The sequence below is a fragment of the Geotrypetes seraphini genome, chromosome 19 (genome assembly GCF_902459505.1).
Source record: "Geotrypetes seraphini chromosome 19, aGeoSer1.1, whole genome shotgun sequence".
NCBI lineage: Eukaryota > Metazoa > Chordata > Amphibia > Gymnophiona > Dermophiidae > Geotrypetes > Geotrypetes seraphini.
Genome location: NC_047102.1, coordinates 3,896,634 through 3,921,264, shown reverse-complemented (window position 1 = coordinate 3,921,264; position 24,631 = coordinate 3,896,634). Strand labels below are relative to the sequence as shown.

Below are 24,631 nucleotides of genomic sequence, written 5' to 3'. Positions count from 1 at the left end.
TTGGAGATTTTCACAGTCTTCCGTTGTTTCAACCCTGCTGAATAGTTTAGTGTCGTCTGCAAATTTAATGACCTCACATTTTGTTCCCGCCTCCAGGTCATTTATTTTGGTGAACACACCTTCCTCAGGGGTCCAATGGTTTGCAAACTCACATATAAAGAATTGGACTGAAAACAGTCTATTGTCTTTAAACATGTGAGCAAAGAACACCACAGACAGCTGAAATAGCAAAAAAAAGAAAACCCCTTCCCACCCCCACAGTATTTTTTTCCCAGATAGTAAGTCATATGTATACCAAATTTGGTTGAAATCTCTCCATGCGTTTCAGAGTTATGCTGAGTATTCATCTCTGCGAGGTGGAAAACTATGGATTAGAGAGTAAAATCTGTCATTTCTGAGAATTTTTACATGTCACTCCCTTCCCACCCCTACAGTATTTTTTCTCAGATAGTAATTCATATGTATACCAAGTGTGGTTGAAATCTCTCCATGCATTTCAGTTATGCAGATCAAATGTAGGTGTTTCTGGGGACAGGGTTTGGGAGGTGCAGGAGCAGTGTTTTCGGATCAACATTCAAAATGACTTGTACGTTATGCGTGACTAATTGTCGCCAGTTGGGCGTGAGTATTTGTACCAGCTTTTGGCAGCTGTATATGTTGATGCCCAAAATTAAACGCAAGAAGTGTTTTTGCTAAGCCAGTATTCTGTAAAGGGCATTGTGCAGAGCATGGATCTTATCGTTGCCTAATTTGGGGCACTGTTTACCGAATCTAGCTTTAGGGGTATACACTGACACAATTTTATTCTTCATTTCAAGTCATTCTTCCAATGCATTAGCTTCAAAGGCCTTGCTCGATATATTTGGCATCTATGCAGGACAAAACATAATTTGTGGGCCTTGCCGCAAATGATCTGCGTTTATTACATTTTTTTTATATACCCATCTATTTAAATTCTAAGTGCTTTACATAAAAATTTTACAAAAATGTAAAATTAGGGGAGACTTACATGGATTATTAAAAACCATTGACAGACACCACTGCACTCAAATGGAAAAATATTAAAATAAAAAAGGACGTGGGAAAGGAACAAACCAGGAGGGTGGGGAAGAGAGAGAAGAGGAAGAAAGAAAGGGAAAAAAGAAGAAAGCCTTAAATTAATTCTAGGGTTAATGTCGTGATTAAGTTTCAAAAGCATCTGTAAACAGGAAGATTTTAAGATCTGGTTTAAAATTTGAGACACCATGTTCTTGTCTGAGGTTGATGGGGATGGGATTCCACAGTGCAGGTGCTACAACTGAAAGGATAGTTTTTCGGGTGGTGTCATACACTCTTTGGCACATGGTGGGTATGGTAAGAAGATATTGCTGAGTCCCTGACTTCCTGGCATCTAGTGGGTGAAAGAGTGATACCGCAATATCAAATTTGGGTGAAGCAGAGAAATCAAAACTATAACGGAGCCCTGCTCCAAATTAAACGACGAACAGGATGCTTCCTAGTGGTCACATAGAATTCATTATAGAAGACCTTCAGTCTCCGTCTCCGCTTGAGGATGTGATAACTATTGCGTTGGTGAAAGCCCCAGCGGAGAAGCACATAAGTTTACCATGTATGGAGCTGGTTCCCATGTTTTGTGTCGCTTAACTTTTTGAATTCATTGAGAGTTTGTATTGTCTGTTGCACTGATAATCCCTCCTTCTATAAAATTGAAAAGGGGGTTGAAGTGGAGTTTTTTTTAACCGTACGAAGACTAACTGAGGTTTTTTTTTCCTCCACTTTATTTTTTTTTCTGGCTTTATTGGCCTGTTTAATGAACTCTATGTGACCGCTAGGAAGCCTCCTGGTCGTCGCTTAGTTTGGAGCAGGGGTTTGTTATAGTTTCGAAAGAGTGATACCCTCAGTTGCTCCTCCTCTTCTGGGTTCCGGGTTCGAAGGGTAAGGGTAATGGATTTTTGATATGCCACCTTTCTGTGGGAACAATGAAAACGGTGCCCATGATTCCTAGTGATAATGCTGCGGTCAGGCTGCGAATAAAGGCTGTCTTGTCAGTTTCCAATCATACAGTATACAAGTTGCATTTCTTCTGTGGGAGTTCAAGACTAAAATATCATTTCCTGCAGGTCTGTGTCAACAAACCTCTGGATCTGTTTTATTTTCTATTATTTTATTCCTGTGGCGCTGTGTGTTCTCTCTGCTTTGGTTTTCCTCAGCTAGCTTCCCCCCGTGTTCGGGAGGAATAAGCAAACGCTCCATGCGTCGAGAGATTATTGTATCCTGAAATTGAATGAGCCAGACTCTGTATCCAGCTACCCGCTGGGTTCAGCCATTCCTGCATCCTAACACTTAGTTCTAACTAAGTCGCTTTTCAAACTCCAGATCAGTGGGTCTTTCTATTTTTATTTTTTTCTTGTAGAACATGATGAATGTGGCAGCGGACAGCTCAACTGTGATGAGAACGCAGTCTGCATTAACACTGTCAGGGGACATAGCTGCACCTGCAAACCTGGATATGCAGGAAATGGGACCATCTGCCGGGGTAGGTCTCTTTCTCCAGGAGCTTGATAAAAAGCGTGACTGCAGACTCTATTAATATGTTTGACAGTCATCCACAGCAAGTTGCAAAGACTAGGCCCTGTCAAAAATTCCACATTGAATATATCACCTGTCAATCTCACGCTACACAGAGAGGATGAAAATTGATTTCTGTACATCTTCCTGCCACGGGAGGACTAGGCTTGGCACATTAAGCTTAATGATAATTCACAGGTTTATTGCAGATGAACTTTGCTTCGTGTCTGGCGCACTGCATTTATATTAGGGATCACAAGAAGCGGAATGGCCTCCACGTTCTTTAAACCTAGACAGTCAATATGAAGTGTTTAACGCACAGAGAAATGCAATTTGCAGTACAACAACAGAACCAGAATGTCTGCAAAGAAAATATTTCACCGGGTGTCGTCTGTGCCGGAAAACTGTTCACCGATAACTTTTCAGATGGATAGGGAGAAAACATTTGTTTGCCTCTGATCAGTTCATCAAAACTCGCTATTAATATGTAAATCATAATAGAATGTTGTTAGCACTAGATAGATGGTCACAGAGGGACCTTTCCTCGAAACGCCCGTGTTGGAGCCCAGGCAATGTTTGTGGCACGCTGCTGTTACGTGAGCAGCACAGAATGGGGACAGGCGGGGTTTCCAGGCACCAGAGCACTAAGGGGGGGAAGTTATCAACATGGGCTATTTTATATGGGCGCAAACCAAAAACAGGAGCAGAAACCCCACGTAAAATACAACAAGAAAAAAAAAACAAATGGGGAGTTTGATAGAACTCTTCGACTTTGAGCCAAACAATATTTATTCATATTAAAATGCATATAAAAGTGCAAGCACACAATTAAGCCACAACAAATTTTTCCAGCTACAACAGCAACCTTTATTAAGTCTTATTAGACCCTCGGCGCCACCACTCAGAACTCAAACTTCTCATAGTTCTAAGCTTTACGTGTCAGCTCGTCACTGGGTCTATTATTTCTATCCCTTAACTAGAGCTTAATGTTTAATTTGTTTTTATAATTTCCACTCTATTTATTCATTCTGCTAATACTTAGCTTGAGTTTGCGATTTAAGTAGTCTCTGCTAGGGATGTCAAAGCCGACATGTTTCGCCTAAATCGCTTTTTCAAGGCTCCACCCCTATTCCCTGCCGACAACCACTGTAACCAATCGGTGGTTACAGTGATTGTTGGCAGGGAATAGGGGTGGAGTCTTGAAAAAGCGATTTAGGCGAAACATGTTGGCTTTGACATCCCTAGCAGAGACTACTTAAATCGCAAACTCAAGCTAAGTATTAGCAGAATGAATAAATAGAGTGGACATTATAAAAACAAATTAAACATTAAGCTCTAGTTAAGGGATAGAAATAATAGACCCAGTGACGAGCTGACACGTAAAGCTTAGAACTATGAGAAGTTTGAGTTCTGAGTGGTGGTGCCGAGGGTCTAATAAGACTTAATAAAGGTTGCTGTTGTAGCTGGAAAAATTTGTTCTGGCTTAATTGTGAGTTTGAATGGTTTAAGCTACCTTGAATAATAAATAGTGCATTTATTTGAATATAAAAGTGCAAGGACATAGAGTCCTGTTTTGCAGGTGTATAAAAATACAAATATAATGACCTTGAAATTCAATGGACACGGTCAAGAACACAGCAAAAGTTAGGTGAAAAAAATTTCCTAAATCTCCTAAGGACCGATATCCAATCGGAGACTGAAACACGGACCGTGTCGAGTCACCCACTGGGTCATTGAATTTCAAGAACATTATATTTATATTTTTATACTCCTGCAAAATAGGACTCTTTTAATTTGCATCTATATGAATAAATATTGTTTGTCTCAAGGTTGATGTGTTGTATCAAACTTCCCACTTGTTTTTCTTTTCCCATTTTATATATGTAACCCTGTGCTCATATAGCATTAGTTGTGGCACATCTCATTGCATAAAGTGGGACCTGCACTACAATAGCATGAACTAGTAGTAAAGACTTCTTAATAGTAGTCCACATTGATAACTACCCCCCTTAGTGTGAAGGATTTCAGTCTCTGGTAACCAGATTGTGATGTCATAATGCTTCATTCCACCAATAAGAGCCAACTTCATTAGTGATGTCACAATGGCTTGATTGTCCTATACTTGGCTCACTTTTATTACATTTAGTAGTGATAAAAGGCTCAGAAGGTGCTATTATGGCCCTCACTCGACTGTGTCAACAGATTTAGAAGGAAAAATCATGGCCAACCGATTGGGGAAGATCACTGTTCATACCTATACCAAAGAAAGGTGTTGATAAGGACTTTAACAACTACAGAACAATTGTATTAATTCCACACGCCTGCAAAATATTGCTGAAAATACAATGAAGGCTCCGATCATACGTTGAGCAAGAACTACCCGAAGTTCAAGCTGGATTTAGAAAAGCTCGAGGAACGAGAGACATTATTGCCAATGTTAGATGGATATTGAAGAAGAGCAAAGAATACCAAAAACCTCTACACCTTTGTTTCGTTGACTACAACAAAGCTTTTACATAGCCTAACATAAAATCAATTTCTAGACTGCATAACCAAATAGTTCAATGCAGTTCACAAAAGATTAATTAGCCAATAACATCAGGAAGGAATACAGAGCATGGGTAGGATACTACTTGCCTATGAACTTTGTAAACAAATGGGGCTTCAATTATGGATCACAATGAACTATGGAGAACTCTAGTGCAAATGGGAATACCCAAACGCATAACTCATCTGATAGAGAGCCTATATGAAAATCAAGAAACTGCAGTGAGAGCTGAATATGGCAACACTGATTTTCAATAAAACGTGGTGTCGGGCAAGGACGCATCTTGTCACCTTTTCTGTTCAACCTATATAGTGAAACCATCTTCAGAAAAGCAAATTCGGAAGAAGAGTGTCGGTTTTCAAAGTTGGTGGCCGAAATATAAACAACCTACGCTATGCAGATGATACAACACTCATCACTAGTAGCAAAGAAGACTTCCCGGAGGAAGTAGTGGAGATAGAGACTGAATTCAAGAAGGCATGGGATATGCACGTGAGATCTCTTAGAGAGAGGTTACTGCAGATGGGCAGACTAGATAGGCCATTTGGCCTTTATCTGCCATCATGTTTCTATGTTGTATCTACTGAGAAAAGTCAAAGCTGAAAGTCATAACTTGGGATTAGAACTGAACATAAACAAGATAAAGATCATGAACATGGAAAATGATGAAGATTTAGAGCTTGAAGGTAATAGAATAGAAGTTGTAAAGGATTTCAATTTCCTGAACTCTTTCGTAAACTAAGAAGCAACCAGCAGGGAGGAAATACTTCGCAGAATAGCACTTAGTCACTCTTCAATGAAGACTTTTGACAAAGTATTCAAAGGCAAGGAGGATTACATTCCAAACGAAGATCAGACTTGTCCACACACTCATTTTCTCAGTGATCAGTTACGGATGTGAAAGCTGGATGTTACAGAAACAAGACAGAAATAAGATTGACTCATTTGAACTTTGGACTGCCAGAAGAACTAACAAATCGATTCTGGAAGAGATCAAATCAGCTATGTCACTCGAAGCCCAAATGATGAAGTTACAACTGTCTTATTTGGTCACAGCATCAGAAGAGAGAGATCACTGGAGAAGAATATAATATTTGGGAAGATTGAAGGAACCAGACAAAAGAGGGTGACTTGCAACCAGATGGCTGGACATGTTGAAAACAACCATGGGGATGACGCTGGAGGACCTTTCCAGATTAACAGAAAACCAATTTCTTTTTAGATTCGCAATTCAAGTCACTAGGACTCGAAGACGAGTCAATGGCACCTAACAACAGTGATTGTAATTTCTAGAAACATTTCATTTTTCTTTAATTAAGGGGGAAGTTATCAAAATGGACTACCGTTTCTTCTTTTCTACTGTTAAACCCAGTTATATTAACTAATTCTCACTGCATAAAATGGGATCTGTGCTAAAATTGCACAAGTTAGTGGTAAAAAAATGTAGCCCATGTCAGAAGTGAGCCAAGTATAGAACAATGAAGCCATTGTGACATCACTGATGAAGTTGGCTCTTATTGGTGGAATGAGGCATTATGACATCAGGGAAAGGGATTGGGACATGTCTACTGCCTTTTTGTAGTTACACAACCACAATTCAAAGCGGTTTACATACAGGTACTTCAAACATTTTAGCACATTGTACTTGTCCCTGGCCTGGTTCTTCAAAGTTACCAGGAAAGTCTAGCAATTACTCAGGCCAAAGTACAAAATCTGAAAGGTTCCAAATGGACCTTGGTTTACCGGACTGTAGCAGTTGCAGGTCACCTATACGTGGTGAAGGCACATATCGTGGGACATCACTGCTTCCCTCTGGGCTTCTGTAATCTAGCCATGGCCTTAGTTGTTATACGTCTTGCACCATGCCCTCTGTGTTCCACCCCCTCCTGTATGACTTTCCTGTTGACGGGACTGTATGTTTTAAGGTAAATCTGACATTATGAAGCGACACTGTCAAGGAAGAGGGGCAACATCGTTGGCCGTATTGTTTCTACAACATATAGGCAGTCAGAGAAAATTTTAATAAAATTAATAAAAAAAAAAATCCACCATTGCAATTTTGAGGGGAGTAAGGAAGAGTTTCAGGAGCAGCAGAAAATTGTAAAATCTTGTCCAAAATATGACATTGCGATTAAAATTATTAAGATCAATCATATAGACCGGGTAGCATATGTGCTGATAAGTGTCAGCTGTGAATAATTTAGTGACACTGCAATAACCAGAAATCATTGTTTCCTGAAATGTGTTTGGTTTTCTCATTAGCAGATGGTTTGCATATTCTTAATGAAATGTTATTATAACAACAAATCTTTTGCATTACCCCAAGGGGGTCTTAAGGCAGGATTTCATAATGTGTAAGTGAATAAAAGTAGGCATTTTTCTGTAGAACCCCAGAGTATATTAGGAGCTTCAAAGGGTGGAATGAGGCAGAAGGATAAGGAATTATCTCTCACAAATGAGTCTTAGAGATGTCACACTCATCTAGCTAGAGGACGTGGCTGAAGTAATGAAGGAATGGAACGGAAAGAGTGTTCCACTGCAGTGCATAAGTGAGGCAAGACCAGAGATTGAAGACTGAGGAAGGGGTGCTGATAGAATGTGATCCGAGTAATTGCAGACCATTCTCCAATCTACCATTCATCTCTAAGATATTAGAAAAATAGTACTAAGTCAACTGCAAACCTTCACGGACCATCACGAGGCCCTCTCCGCCTACCAATCCAACTTCAGATCATTCCACAGCAATGAAACATCCTTATAGATATCATTGGTGACTGCTGAAATCTACTGGATAAGGGATATGATGCACTACTGGTCCTACTTGATCTAAGTGCAACATTTGACACTATTGACCACCACCTCCTCCAAACCAAACTTCCTGACCTAAGAATGACAATACTGCACTTCACTGGTTCTCCTCATTTCTGCACCAAAGAACACAAATCGTACTACTCAGATCAGATGAATCGCAACCAAAACCAACCAAATACAGGGTCCCCAAGGTGACCTACTATCCCCACTATTCTTCAACCTATGCATCAGACCAGTTATCGACATTGCTCATAAATATAAAGTCAAAATTCACTCATATACAGACAACATCCAGCTATTTCTCCTGCTAGGCAGAGACCGAGCCTCCCAACTCGCAAACCTACAAGACTATCTCACTGACATCAAAAATTGGATGAGTCACAACAAGTTCCAACTCGATGCTTCCATAATGGAGCTCCTCTGGATCAGGAAAGAAAACTCAAACTATGCCCACCCATCACTCTCCTGGTAATCAACTATTCTGACAGCAAAGGATTAGGTCTGCAGCCTTGGAGTAATATTAGACGGTCAACTATCCTTCTCTTTCCACCTCATATTACTATCTACGCCAGCTGTGGAAAATCCGACCCTATCTTTCAGAACCAGACTTCGCACAGCTCCTTTATGCCTTCACACTTTCCCGTATAGATTACTGCAAATCATTATTCAGGGGTCTCGCAGCACAAAATCTCAATCACCTACAGTGGGTGTAAAACGCAGCAATTCACCTCTGGAAAAACCTCAGGATCCATGACCCCACCTCTTCTGCATTAAGCTCTGTTCACTGGCTGCCGATCATCAAGCAGTGTGTCTTCAAGGACCTCATACTATCCTACAAAAACTTCCACCACAAGACACCTAGATACATAGCGGCCAAACTGAAACCTTACACGCTTAGCTGTCCCCTTCACTCAGGAAATGATAAACGGCTCAGCATTCCCCCCCCCACCGGAAGATCCCTCCTACTGGAAACAACGCACAAGCAGTCTTATTCCCACTTCCTCCCCAAAGTATGAAACTTGCTACCAATGCAGATCAGGGCTCTGGATAACTTGTTGGACTTCAGGAAAGCAGTAAAAACCTTTCAATGACCCAAAGCATGGACTGGTCACCCTATATGTGGCCTAGAGACTTTTAAGTGTTCTGACTCTTTATCCATGTCTTCTGTGTGATCATGTAATTCATTCCACCTGATTGTCTTGCCTGTTTTGCTCTGCTCCTATGTATTGGGTTCCCCAGTGCCAGTAGAAACTATGTAATTCCTTGGGTTATAGATAGGCCCCCCCTTTGTTTTTGGTTTTTCAACTAAGTCCCATGGGTCATATATAGGTTCCCTACTGTCTTTGAAACTATGTATGTTCTTCTGTAACCCATCCTGAATTTTCTGGGAGGACTGGATATAAATTGAAATAAATTTGGGCAGGGAATTAACTCACAGACTGAATCACATCACTAGACTAGTCATGTCTAGAATTCAAATCCAGGTGCTAGACAGACTCATAGAAAACTGGGACCCTGACACGTCTATAGAAGAGATGTTAAGTCTTCTGACTGTGGAATCTTCAGACATAAATTCAATGTATTGATCCATCAGCACAGATTCAAGCAAAAGAGGTTTCCTTTCCATTTTAATCATTTCTCCACTGACCATGTCTGCAAGTCAATTAAATGTTCAAAAAAAAATAAATCTTTTTTTAGACTCAAACAACTTAGTTCATATTGTTATGAAAATCATTTCAGCTTATTGGTTCTGATCATAACATTAGCTCAGTTGGATTACTGCAATGAATTGTATCTTGGCATTTCTGTTAACCTACAGAATAGACTTCAATGATTAGAAAATACGGCAGCTCTTTTAATTTTTAAATCAAGTTCATTTGACCATGTATCACCTTTACAGTTAAAATGTGGTTTTATAAAACCTAAGAAAACATTTTTGAACTTAAAAAGCAATTGCATTGGCTATGCTAAAAGCCTGCAGTTTATTTAAATCTTCTTGACTTATTTTTAAGATTTTACTTTCAATACATATTACTCAGTTGATTCATATTTCATTTGTATGCCACTTTGGATGTATTTTAGAGATTAAGCTGCAGTAAACACCAAGTTAAAAAAACATTGTAGCGGGGAGTACTCTGACATCCTACAGGAGATTTTGATTGTGTGTGCATGCTACCCACATGCTAAAAAATAGGTTTTAATTTTTAGTGCCGGGGAGGTTCCAGGGCTGAGAATGAGTTGGTTAGCACAGCTGCATCACCACGTACTAACTGAGTAGCATGTGGTCAACGTGTGAGCACTTACAACCTAGAAAATGGGTGTAGTTTAGTGGCCCTGGGCTAATAGGAAGATTAGCACATGGCTATTATTGGCAAAATAGAAAAAATTGATCGTTTCCCACTAAAAAGGTTAGGGCTCTTCAGCTTGGAAAAGAGACGGCTGAGGGGAGATAGGATTGAAGTCTACAAAATCCTGAGTGGAGTAGAATGGGTACAAGTGGATCGATTTTTCACTATGTCAAAAATGACAAAGACTAGGGGACACTCGAAACTGCAGGGAAATACTTTTAAAACCAATAGTAGGAAATATTTTTCACTCGAAGAATAGTTAAGCTCTGGAACGCGTTGCTAGAGGTTGTAGTAAGATCGGATAGTGTAGCTGGTTTTAAAAAAGGCTTGGACAAGTTCCTGGAGGAAAAGTCCAGAGTCTATTATTATGACATGGGGGAAGCCACTGCTTGCCCTGGATCGGTAACTACTCTGGGGAATCCGGTATCTTGCTACTCTTTGGGGATTCTGCATGGAATGTTGGTACTCTTTGGGGTTCTAGAATCTTTTGTTACTCTTTGGGATTCTGGAATGTTGGTACTCTTTGGGGTTCTAGAATCTTTTGTTACTCTTTGGGATTCTGGAATGTTGGTACTCTTTGGGGTTCTAGAATCTTTTGTTACTCTTTGGGATTCTGGAATGTTGGTACTCTTTGGGGTTCTAGAATCTTTTGTTACTCTTTGGGATTCTGGAATGTTGGTACTCCTTGGGTTTTGACCAGGTACTAGTGACCTGGATTAACCACCGTAAAAATGGGCTACTGGGCATGATGGACCATTGGTCTATTCTTATGTCTTTGTATGACCTAAATACACAGGGGTAGAATATTTTTCTGGTGGTGGTCAGCCCAGCATGCCCATACACCGGCATTGAATATTCAGGCCAACATGGCCAGATAAAACTTAGTGGGTTAAGTGCAATATTTAACACTTAATTGGCTATGTTATATGTGGCCTAATTTGTTGTTGAATAGCGGCTCTTAACTGACCATGCACCAACTGGGTCTAGGACAATTCATCGTGGTCATTTAAGAGCCACCAGCTCAGCATGGCCCTTTCATCAGACCGAAAAAAGGACTTATGGTTGGACCACTGCCCTTTCGAATTGTATGCAGGAGTTGGACGTTCGTTTCTCGCACTCACTTTCACACTTTCTTACATTTACTCTTTGGCCCTTTCTCGGCCTTTTCACTTCATTTAATTTTGTAAGTTCTCACATCTATAATATGAGTGCAAAGATATTAAGTGTGAGCTAATGAAAACCTCAGGCAAACAATCTGTTTGGCCTGTTCTTTCTTTATAGGTTTCTCTGGTGAGACCTCATTTAGAATATTGTGTACAGTTCTGGAGGCCACACCTTCAAAAAGATATAAAAAGGATGGAGTCGGTCCAGAGGAAGATTACTAAAATGATGTGTGGTCTTCATCATAAGGCGTATGGGGACAGACTTAAAGATCTCAATATACTTTAGAGGAAAGGTGGGAGAGGGGAGATATGATAGAGATGTTTAAATGTTTATGTAATGCGCATGAGTCAAGTCCTTTCCTTTGAAAGGAAGCTCTGGAATGAGAGGGCATAGGATGAAGTTAAGATACGATAGGCTCCGGAGTAATCTAAGGAAATAAGAACATAAGAACATAAGCATTGCCTCTGCCGAGTCAGACCATAGGTCCATCACGCACAGCAGTCCGCTCCCGCGGCGGCCCCCCCAGGTCAAGGACCTGTAGTGATCTATTACTCAAGGGCGTTTTGTATTGTATAGTAACCCTCTAAATATACCCCTGGTAGATGCATGGAACAGTCTCCCAGTAGAGGTGATGGAGACCTAGACCGTATCCGATTTCAAGAAAACGTGGCATCTCCTGGGGAGAGGAGGAGAGAGTGGATGCTGAGGATGGGCCATTTGGCCTTTGTCTGCCATTATGTTTTTATGTTTCTATTAGCACTTTATATTTTTATGTTCATACAGTAACTTTATAAAAAATACATTGAAGCAATCCAGTTTCACAGTTCCTATAAATTGTAACTATTTCTGATTCTTTTATTTTCTCATGTTTTAGTTCTTAATAAAAGTCTTATACATTGAGCTGGTTCCCCCTTCATGTAGCTCATCAAAATGTAATGGGGTGAGTAATTTTCGGGGTAAATTATTGACATTGCTCCCGTGTGTGGCTTGTTACAGTGCGAATGGTGGGCTTAGAATGTCTCGTTATACTAACTTCAAAAAAAAAAAATCTCATAGGAAAAGCTTATCTTGGTGCAAAAGATGAAGCCAGGTGCAGAAAGCAATCTATGGCCCCACTCAAAAGCTTTCTAATTGCCGATGCAAAACTGGTCAAAATATTGGTAGGTTCAGGGCTCCCATGCCTATGGATACAGGGTAATAAATGTATAGGAATGTATTGCAAACATACCCTGCTTCCCTTCCTAAAGCTTTGGAGCTGGTTCCCGTGCGTGCACGGAGGAGATAGACACAGATTAGAGAATCCTACTGTCAAAGAGAAAGATTGCTTTAAAAACAAGAAGTTAGCCTCATTTCACCTCCCACATTGAATCGTATTGATCGGAGAACCTATAAGGTGGCGGATCAGTCCGTGTAGATAGTGCAGCCAGCTGCCTTTTTTTTTTTTTTTTTTGTCATTCCAAACAATCCAGGTGAATAGCTTTACCAATCTAATTTAAGACAGAACAATTGCATTAAGAGACACAATGCTTGTATCAACAAATGAGAAGTTAAAAGACCTGACTGCTTATAGATCGCTTCAGTCAATACGTTCGGCTTAATGGCTGCTGTGAATCAAAGAGCTATCAAAGGCGGAAGGAAAAAGGGCCTTTAATTGCTTTTCCACAGCCCATGTTTGATCTTGCACTCTATAGCAAAGACTGTCTTATTATCCTCTTGAATTTAATGTGCATTGCATTCATTTTCATCTCTTTCTCCATAACATAATTATTGCTAGAGATGTATGGAAAATTTCAGGTCAGACTCCTAAGAATTGCCACTGCTGGGTCAGACCAGTGGTCCATCGTGGCCAGCAGTCCGCTCACGCGGCGGCCCCTAGCTCAAAGACCAGTGCTCTAAATGAGCCCAGCCTCACCTGCGTACTTTCCAGTTGAGCAGGAACTTGTCCAGCTTTGTCTTGAGTCCCCGGAGGGTGTTTTCCCCTACGACAGACTCCGGAAGAGCTCCAGTTTTCTACCACTCTCTGGGTGAAGAAGAACTTCCTTATGTTCATACGGAATCTATTCCCTTTTAACTTTAGAGAGTGCCCTCTCGTTCTCCCTTCCTTGGAAAGGGTGAACAACCTGTCTTTATCTATTAAGTCTATTCCCGATCATGTCCCCTCTCAATCTCCTCTTTTCGAGGGAGAAGAGGCCCAGTTTCTCTAATCTCCCGCTAAGCTAGCTGATTTCACCACATTCTCTGACAATAAATTCCAGAGTTTATTACAGGTTGTGTAAAGAAATACTTTCTCCAGTTTGTTTTAAATCTACTACTTAGTAGCTTCATCGCATGTCCCCTAGTCCTAGTATTTTCGGAAAGAGTAAACAAGCGATTCACATCTACCCTTTCCAATTCACTCATTATTTTATAGACCTCTAGCATATCACCCCTGAGCCGTCTCTTCTCCAAGCTGAAGAGCCCTAGCCGCTTTAGCCTTTTCTCATAGGGAAGTCATCCCATCCCTTTTATCATTTTTGATGCCCTTCTCTGTACCTTTTCTAATTCCGCTATATCTTTTGAAAACAACGCAGGGTCAAAAAAAGGTTGTAAACAGGAAGAACCTTGTGTAGGCAAGCCATACTGTTCTGTTTTTTCTTGATTCTGTGTTGTTTTCAGCAAAGTGTCCTCTGAAGAAGACGTCATCTGTATGCCAAAACTGGGATCCTTGTTGGACCCTTTTGTTTCTAATAAAGACTTCATTATTCGTTGAAAAGACATCCCCCTTGCCTTTTCTTGTTGTTCCTGGCGTTGAATATTGGCATTAAGCCATTGACGGTCAGCAAATCACTGATGGTCACTAGCTGAATGCCAACACCTTAACAGCGCCCAATAACCTCTGAATCTTAGGTTACATGATGAGAAAAGTTTGGATTTTCTATTGGGCGGACTGGAAGGACTGCGTAGATCTTTATCTGCCGTCATTTACTATGTTAAAATACTCAAAACAGATCCCATTTAGTTACAAATTGTTTGTAGTGTCACGCTGTTACTGTAATATAGTTTCCCTTGGTACTTTTGTGGTAGGGGTTAAATATGCATTAATTCGCCTCAATTGTAATGCTGAAGAACTTAGCCGAGTTGGTAGCTGAGTTGTCAAAACATATTAATCCATTCCTTTAAGACAAGCTTCCGTATGCATTGCCGTGAATTGTTTTGGGAAAGAATTTATATATTCACAGTAGATTCTAAGTAATTGGGAAATATCCCTTGGTTAACTCAAAACTTGTTATGTGGACTGCTGCGATGTGATTCTGTTATTTAAAGAAAAGCAGCAGGAAGGTGCTGTGACCACAGTTGTATAAGATATCAAACAAAACCATACTTTAGTCCGGGTCCACAATTCTTTTAAAATATCTATAAGATATGCTTTTAGCACGATGGTTCTCCATTAAATCAATAGGGGGGTCCAGTGATCCTCTGCTCTGTGAAATTGGCCTGCCATCGTTCCCTGTCTTCTTCTGTCTCTCTCCACCTGTGCCAGCTCCCTACCGCCTGGTTCTGTTGCATTTCATTAGCACCCGTCTCTTGTTACCTTGGGTACTGCCTTGTCTGCTTTATCTCATTCGAGACTGCCGTCTTGCTATTGCCATTCACTGCTATTGCTATACACACTCAGAAGTCAACCGAGTTCTGCAGTCCGGCCTCAGGTCTATAGTCAAGATTTCTGCAGGGTTAACCCTTCTGCCAAAGCATGTTTACTTACGATGTCTTTTTTTTTTTTTTTTTTTAAATGGTGTATGTTTGGTTGTAATCCGTCTTGTTTAAAGGCAGAATATAAATAATAAACTATAAACTATGTCTTTATATAAAATAAATACATTTTCCACTTTTTCCCTAAGCATCGTTTTGTAAAACAGCCCTTGTTACAAAGTTCTTGGTAGTTCTGAGACAGTTTCCTATGGATGCCGAACATATCAGTACAGATTTATTCAATTTTCTATATTGTTCTCCCAGGGGAGCTCTATCTAATGAACATGGGGCAATTAAGTGACTGACCCAGGGTCACAAGGATTAGTGTGGGTTTGAACCCACAGCCACAACCTCAGTCTACTGAGGCTGTAGCTTTAACCACTTCACCACTCCACTCTAGAAATCAAAATGTAGTAAAGGTGAGCCAGGTACAGAACAATAAAGCCATTGTGACATCACTGACGAGGTTGGCTCTCTGGCATTGGTGGAATGAGGCATTATGATGTCAGAATATCAGCTCTGGTTACCAGAAGCTGAAACTTTTCACACTATTTATGTATTCAATTTTCTATACTGTTCTCTCAAGGGAGTTCAGAATGGTTTACATGAATTTATTCAGGTACTCAAGCATTTTTCTCTGTCTGTCCTGGCGGGCTCACAATCTATCTAATGAACCTGGGGGCAATGGGGGGATTAAATGATTTGCCCAGGGTCACAAGGAGCAGCGTGGGATTGAACCCACAACCTCAGAGTGCTGAGGCTGTAGCTTTAACAACTGTGCCACAGTGAGTGTCTGCTGTCTTCCCACAGGGAATAGGTGCTTGAATCAACTGTTCTCTCTATTGCTTTATGAAAATGGAAGTGTCCAATCCTTTATCTCATAAATATTTCTTTATTTGATGATCATTTTCCGTGAGCTTTCAAATTATGCCTCTGTACTATGAATGTGTTCTTCTAGGACAGGAATAATTTGGGGAAAGGCTTTAGCGTAAGAGTACATTGTAAACTGTTTTATTCTTGGGGAGGGGAGTTACACTGGGAGGCTGTTGTTTTTGCACACCCAAAGTTGTAATGATAAGGTTAGATTTAAGATCACCTTCGATGATGGCTGGCGAGGGAGTGGGGAATCTGCATTTTTAAGAGGCAGCTGAAAATTAGAAAATTCCTTGGAGGATTCATGCACTGATTGGTTATAAGTGATCATCTGACTCAGGCATTTTTTCTAACTGCAGATGTTATTGTAAATGACAGCCTTTCTTCAAAGGTCGAAAAAAAAAAAAAAATATATATATATATATACAGAAAACACTTTACCAATTATTCACCTGGCATGTGGCCAAGTCCATCTTTCAGAAACCGTCCAGTCCCTGATGGCCTTGTGTAATTAATTTCTTAATTAGAACATTTTCCTTCCTGGTTTCTTGAAGGGAGCATTTCGAATATGGCTGCAAGTGAAGGGGAGTAGATGAGTCTATTGTGTTTATCCCAACAACTGTCAAGTTGTAAATTCCTCGTTGATTTCAAACTCCTTGTATTTTTTTTTGTTGTTACCGAAAGGGAAATATTAAAGTGAACCAGGAACACCCTGCTGTCTCCCTCTCCGTTTTGCTTTGATACTATGCCTCTTTATCAACGTCTCAGTTGCCTGTCCCTTTAAGTCCCTGCTACCGGAAGACATTTAAAAAAAAAAAAAATAACACCTGCATTATATAAGCTTCATCTCAAGGACTCAGATGCACTATCTGGGTTTAAATGGGAAGTTCAGGGCTTTAAAGCAGACATTTTTTTCTCTGTGGCTGCTTAAAACATGAAGAATCTGCCCATGGCGAGAAGAAGCATGCATGCATTTTGTGAATATGATTATGGACTGCTTCTGTGCCTGATGTGCGACAGCATGCAAGGGTCAAACAGCTTTCTCATTGCTGTTTCCTGAGAGCGATGGCTAAATATGCAAATCTTCAGTGCACATAAAAAAAAACCCATACTGAAGAACTTGATTCAATTTAACCTGGCAGATTATGTTTGCATCTAAGCTGTGTTACTTAATTCTTAACGCTCAATATTCTTCTTAACATTCTGACCCTGACGAGCACCATAAACTCTGTCTCCTGGGTTATTTCAGAGAGGTCTAGACATGGTTACATTCATGTTAGATTGGGTAGGTAGGAGCACAGTAATAAAGTAGTATAAAAGTGGACAGGTATCTTGTTCCTCCTTTGGTAATTTCAATTGACAGCCAGTGTTGCAGGCTGCCTCAGGAATTTAAAATATTACGGCCCGTGAAATTGCTATCATGAGAGAGAAGCACCTTCATTAGCAGCTCATCCATGCGTGCCGAAAGATCTGGGGGCTCCAAACTCATTTCCACTGTTTATTCTGAGCACAAACCAACGTCCTCCGACGTCACGTGCTGAAAGACCGAGTGGCCGCAATGTTTTCATGGCCCAGATATGTGCACTAAAAATATCTCGCTCTGCTCTGAAACGTTTAATTCATCTTTTGCTCTCTAAACTCCGAAATTCTGCACAAATGTTAATGAGGAAGAATCTAGAGACATGTAATCCCCGGTGGTCTCCCTGTTGCTACAGAGAAGACATCCAGGACTGGCTTGCCCTTTGTCCCAAAATGATGTCCCATAATCTTTTGTTTTTTAATTATTTTTTTAAATTTATGCAGTTTTAATCGTACATAGAAGTAGAAACGTGAAAAACAACGCAACTGATCTTCACAAGAAAACTATAGGCAATCACTAGAGATTAGTACCATAAAACAAGAGCTCAGTGAAGTCCTGAAACAAAGGAAACAAAGTCTTTATTATAGACAAATTACGTCTTCCCTGCCTCAGCACTATAGCACATAGAGAATACATGCTTTAAGACGGATGGAAATTATTTTAATGTTGCAGCCGGTAGCCAAGTCACACATTAAATATGCAAGACCGTGGATTGCAGTATGTAGAGCGCTGGTTGCTTGGATTCTCCTAGGACAGGGGGTTGTGCCTTGGATGCTATTAAGTGGTCAATTACTGTCCCTCGTGTGGCATTTCAGCTCATCTAATGGTGAACAAAATGTCTGCAGATCCACAAATGTCAATACAGTTGCTGTCGTAGAATACATTAAAAAAAAAAGGTGACTGAAGCCATATGACAGGGGAGCACAGCCTAAATCTTAAGATGCCTGTAAAGAAATTTCTATAGATCTCAGCTTTATTCACTGTGAAAAGATTTACACGGTTACAGTACTTGGCAATTGTCATCTCTCACTAAATTTTCACTTGGAGGTTTGCTGTGCTTATGTTTTTCAACAGAACTTCCAAACCATAGAACATAGAAACATGACGGCATGGGCCCATCCAACCTGCTCATCCACAGCATCCACTATCTCCTCCTCTCCCTATTGGCTAAGGTTCTTAACATTTGCATCTCCTCTTCCTATAGGCTAAGGCTCTTTGCACTTGCATTGTGAGGTCATAGAGCTTTATGGTTATAGAAACATGACGGCAGATAAAGGCCAAATGGCCCATTCAGTCTGCCCATCCACAGCATCTACTATCTCCTCCTCTCCCTATTGGCTAAGGTTCTTAACATTTGCATCTCCTCTTCCTATTGGCTAAGGCTCTTTACATCTGCTTTGTAAGGTCATAGAGCTTTATGGTTATAGAAACACAGAAACATGACGGCAGATAAAGGCCAAATGGCCCATTCAGTCTGCCCATCCACAGCATCTACTATCTCCTCCTCTCCCTATTGGCTAAGGTTCTTAACATTTGCATCTCCTCTTCCTATTGGCTACGGCTCTTTACATCTGCTTTGTAAGGTCATAGAGCTTTATGGTTATAGAAACATAGAAACATGACGGCAGATAAAAGCCAAATGGCACATTCAGCCTGCCCATCGAACGTTTTTTGTTGCAGTTTGAAAAACGGCACCTCTGTAGTGGGAGACATTGCTGGTTAACCTATTATCCAATTCTGAAGTTTACAAAATTTATATGTATTGGCTTTTTTTGTTACTGTTCTTGTTGTGGTCATACACATGTTCCCTCATTCTATAATCTTGCATGCAAAGTTACGTGCCTTTGGAACCAGCAGGCCTTGAGCATGCAGACATGCTCAAGACCCTGCTCCGACCCTACACCAGCCTGGCGCAAAACTTACTTTGTCTGCATCAGGTGAAGGAAGGTAGGGAGGAACTGCCAGTAAAATGCTGGCAATCACGCGGGGGAGGGGAGGTGAAAGAAAAAATGGAGGTAACCACGGTGGCAGGGGGATGGAAGAGAAACTCTAATATAAACTAAGACCCCCAATTTTGGGCTTTTTTGCCCCCAAAATCTCAGTTTATATTTGACTTTATAAGGTAATTCATTGGTCCATGCATTGGAGCTCTGTGCCCAAATTTGGCTGTCCAGCTAAAGAATCCACGGCTAAGTGTGTACATTAATTGCTCAGTTGGGTGAAAATTGGTTGTAACAACCAACAACTAGCAATAATTGAGGTAAATTGCGTGACAGTGTCTGAGGACCTGAAGGTGAATTGTGAAAAGGCAATGGCTTTAGCCAGAAGGATGCTGGGCGGTATAGAAAGAGGCGTAACCAGCAGAAGAAAGGAGGTGTTGATGCCCCTGTACAGGTCATTGGTGAGGCCCAACTTAGAGCATTGTGTTCAGTTTTGGAGGCCGTATCTGGCTAAGGGTATAAGAGGACTTGAAGCAGTCCAGAAGAAAACGATGAAAACGGTAGGGAGTTTGAGCCAAAAGACTTATGAAAAGAGACTGGAAGACCTGAACATGTAAAGTCTGGAGGAGAGGAGGGACAGGGGTGATAATGATACAGACATTTAAATATTTTAAAGGTATTAATAAAGAAACAAATCTTTTCCATGGAAAAGAAAATGGTAAAACCAGAGGGCATGAATTGAGCTTGAGGGGTGGCAGATTGTCAGGAAATTCTTTTTCCACGGAGAGAGTGGTGGATGCCTGGAATGCTCTCCCGAGGGAGGTGGTAGAGATGAAAATGGTGATGAAATTCAAAAAAGCGTGGGATGAACACACAGGATCTCTAATTAGGCACCGCGGTACTGTGAAATCCTGCATGGTCTGTGTCCCTTTGGTTAGGATAGGCTGGGGTGGGCTTCCATGGCAACTCCAGCAGTGGGAACATAAAGACAGTACCGGGCGGACTTCTATGGACTATTGCTTGGAAAAATGAAAGAAAAGACAATTTAACCATGAATATACTGTATAATGAGCGTGACTATTGAGCAGACTGGATGAACCGTTCAGGCCTTTATCTGCTGTCATTTACTGTGTTACTAATTTACTTTTGGTGACTTCTGTAGAATTATGTGGGTTTGTGTTGTTTTACGTTTGTTAGATTCTTGGTATAACTTCTTCCTATGGTACATACGGGCAGTATCTCTATCCCTAGTGGGCTTACAATATCACTGCTAACTGATTAAATGCTGGCTCCATCTAAGCTCCACTCTGACATTAACTAGACAGTGACGTGATGGACAGAGGAAGTATTCAGCAGCACTAACTGAAGTGTGGATGAATATTGGTGGATGGCCATTCACTGGGGTTTAACCAGGCAAGAGCCTCTCCTGGCAGTTAAAGCCACATTTTGTACCATGAGTCTGCAGTCTTCTCCTCATATATAGGATACCCATGTAGCTGCACCTTCAGCCTGTCCTACTTGCAATTAGATGTGGTTCTTGAGAAATAGAGAAATTAGGATTGCATTTCCCTGTCTGTAGTGAGATAAAAGACAGACCAGTTTAAGTAGTCCCCCATGGAAATGGAGTATCATGGCGCCCTAATTCTATACAACTTAATTTGTAGGTTGACATTGCTTTGGCCTTAAAAAAAGACACTTGTTTTGAAAATCATATTACATATTTGATTTGCTCAAGACAAAACCATATGTGTAATGATATTCATTGACCCTAAGCATATGCAGTTCATGGGAGATGTTACCAAGATGAGCTTATTGCTTAATTCCCATTGTTTCATAAATAATTTGACAATTCTGCCTGATTTATGAGCTGCTCCATAGTGCGACACCTCTTACAGATGTTTCTAGATCTTCTAAATCATCCAGAACATAGGCTTAAAGCATCCTTAAGGATATGCACCAAGTCACTAAAGGCTGTCAATGAGTTAATTAGTGCAGTCAACTTCTGCTTCAAAGGATGCAGCTCCTTGTGATCTTGGACTCCACTTGATATACTGCATTTCTCTTGACTATCAATATTATAGTAAACAAGAAAAGAAGAAGAAAAATTGCATTCTAGTTACTTCACAGACCCCCCAAGGCCACAATCAGCCTGCTTGAACGCTTCATTAAAAGAAATATGCTTTAAGGGAGCCCTTGAACTTTTTGAGAGAGAGTCAAGGCAAATACTATTAGGAAGAGACTTGTGAGCCTTCTAGGTCAGGGTACGTGAATATAACTCACCTTGAGTTTGTTTTTCCTAACATGGCTGGCGGGAGCACATCACGTGCAGTGTATTACTTGCTTATCTTGCCTGAATGCCTGTTTGAGTTTCAATGAGTGACTCATTTCTTTCCTTCATCCAATGGCATTCCTCTCTTTTTATGCTTCTATATTTATGCTTAGACCTTTATAACTTTAGCTGGTTATCAAATATAAACATAACATCAAGATGCAGTGAGGAACATTTCATAGAGATTTCTGGCGTTGACCGTGCCTATGGTCAACGCCAGAAAAAAAAATTAAATTGAATCAGGTTGGGCAGACTGGATGGACCATTTGGGTCTTTATCTGCCATCATCTACTATGTTACTATGTTACTATGGTGGCGTTGTGTTGTAAAGCACCTCCTTTGGCATAAGAATAGGCAAACTATACATATATGTTGAACATAGACATGTAAATAATGACATCATTGTTCTCACAGCACCACTACATTTCCATCTGGTCTTTAATATACACTTTCCAAATTATATCATTTCTACTTTTGTATTTTTTTTTTTTTTGCAACTCGGAAATTCTGATTGACATCTTTATGGGATTTTTCGCATTCCGTCTGCACGTCACTCATCCACTGATTTATCATTTCACTAATGCTATTTCCACAGTTGAATGCTCCTTACACTCACACCAATGGCCTATCAAGCCCAGCAGACCAATTGTAGAGCTGCCTCCATAGTGACTTATATGACCCAAATTTAAATATTTAGTGGTGGAAAATTAAAAAGACAAAAAAAAAAAAATCCCCTTTGCTGTCCGCAGCTACTGCCTTTAAACATTAGGCCTTACAGGTCCATAGCAGCCTCTGTATTGCTTTGCATTACAATGGACTCGTGTTTCTCCTGTGGTTGCCATATGCTGGTGCGTGGACTTGTAGGTAAGTGGAGCAGTTGTTCCGACGAGGCAGATTTTGTTCTGATTGAGAGGGCTTGGAATACTTATCTCTCCGCTCTCTCCTTTATTCTGTGGGTTGAAGAACGAGATGTGTTCTGTAAGCCGCCCAGCATTATGGGCTGGAAAATTAATCTGCATTTTTTCCATAAGAAAAATAGCTTCCCCGCATAGTGTTTAATGGCTATGAAGCAGTTTATCGATGTTATCGCAAAACTGATACATTTGTATTTGTAAGGAGCGATGTTATTATGCCAGCTATAAAACCAAATGTTGCATTACAAAGCAATATACCAAAAATCTCTTTAGTCAGGATTTGAAGAGGCAGAAAGATTATAGTGGAAGACTGGAGTGGTCGAGATGTATTATTTGGCTGATTTTTTTGCATTTCTCTTGAATTTGCAGCGGGTATGCGGACGACATTTAAACAAGGTATCCAGTAATGTACACTAACATATCACACATAGCATTTGATGTTATTAGTAAATACAGAAAGCTCCATTTTATATAGAACATGGAAATTGGAATCAAGACGTCCAGGTTGGGATGTGTTAATTTCTAGGAGTGTTTTAAGAAAAGGATCTGCCGACATGGAACCTTTTCTAGAACACGTGCTAGATCAGTAGCATGGAATGTTGCTACTATTCAGGATTCCGGATGTTGCTACTCTTTGGAATTCTATATGGAACCTTGTTACTCTTTGGGATTCCGGAATCTTGATTCTACAGTAAAACCTTGGATTGCAAGTAAGTTGGTTTGCAAGTGTTTTGCAAGGCAAGCAAAACACTTTATTAAATTTTAACTTGATATACAAGCAATGTCTTGCAATACGAGTACATACAGTATACACACATCACAACTGAGACGATGGTTCTTCTCTCTCTGATGCTTCGGGAGTGTAATGACTGTTCTAAACGAGCAAAGTCTTGCAATATGAGTACATACAGTATACACGCGTCACATCATCACAACTGAGCCAATGGTTCTTCTCTCTCTGACGCTACGGGAGTGAAGTGACCGTTCTAAATGAGTGAGGTCTTGCAATACAAGTACGTATAGTATTTTGTATTAAAGTTTTGGGGTTGTGGAACAAATCGTCTGAGTTTCCATTATTTCCTATGGGTAAATTCGCTTTGATATGAGTGATTTGGATTACAAGCATGCTTCTGGAAAAAAATTATGTCGTAAACCAAGGTTTTACTGTATTTAGGATTCTGCCAGGTACTTGTGACCTGGATTGGCCATTGTGGAAACGGGAAACGGGGCTAGATGAACCATTGGTCCGACCAAGAATATTCTTATGTATAAATGTTGTGGGAGCATCCGTTTCACTAGGCTGAAAATTGAAGGCAGCTTGGCAATGAACACACCTAAATAGGTGAACTATACGTATATGTTGAACATAGACATGTAAAGAATGACATCATTGTTCTCACAGCACCACTACATTTCCATCTGGTCTTTAATATACACTTTCCAAATTATATCATTTCTACTTTTGTATTTTTGTATTTTTTTTTTTTGCAACTCGGAAATTCTGATTGACATCTTTATGGGATTTTTCGCATTCCGTCTGCACGTCACTCATCCACTGATTTATCATTTCACTAATGCTATTTCCACAGTTGAATGCTCCTTACACTCACACCAATATTCATGTCTGTAGGACCACACCCTGAGGAAGGTGTTTGTCGAAACATGGACCGTGTTGGGTCCATCTGTGGATTAATATTGTAACTTTTAATTGACTGAATAAAACACCTGCATCTTCCACAGTTTCTTTTGCTTTTGGTTTTTCCATTCATTGTGCAACTGAGGAGTTCTCTTCTTTTGTTGCTGACACAGATATATTTATTTATTTGAAACACTTGTATTCTGCCTATAACCTAGCTGGGTCACAAAAAAGATACACAATAAAAATTTTAAAAACCACTAAAACAACATTCTACACATATTACTATGCCGCTGATGTATACAGTATATATGTTTGCCATTATAGAAACCTACACATCTGCTTGCTTTCAATTAGAAACAGATCTGCAATTATTTGGTAATTCAGTACAATTTTTTTTGTGGGGGAGGG

At 40.3% G+C, this 24,631-nt stretch overlaps 1 protein-coding gene across 5 annotated transcripts in view; it reads left to right on the top strand.

The window, feature by feature from the left end:
* Positions 1-24,631, top strand: part of NELL1 (neural EGFL like 1) — a 291,095-nt gene that overhangs the window by 190,040 nt on the left and 76,424 nt on the right. For 3 of the 5 annotated variants that reach the window (XM_033928928.1, XM_033928926.1, XM_033928924.1), the window contains one exon: positions 2,414-2,536. The exons of the other annotated variants lie outside the window; for them this stretch is intronic. In XM_033928928.1, the coding sequence (XP_033784819.1) occupies positions 2,414-2,536 (123 nt within the window). The remainder of the gene's footprint in view (positions 1-2,413; positions 2,537-24,631) is intronic. 5 annotated transcript variants of the gene reach the window in all.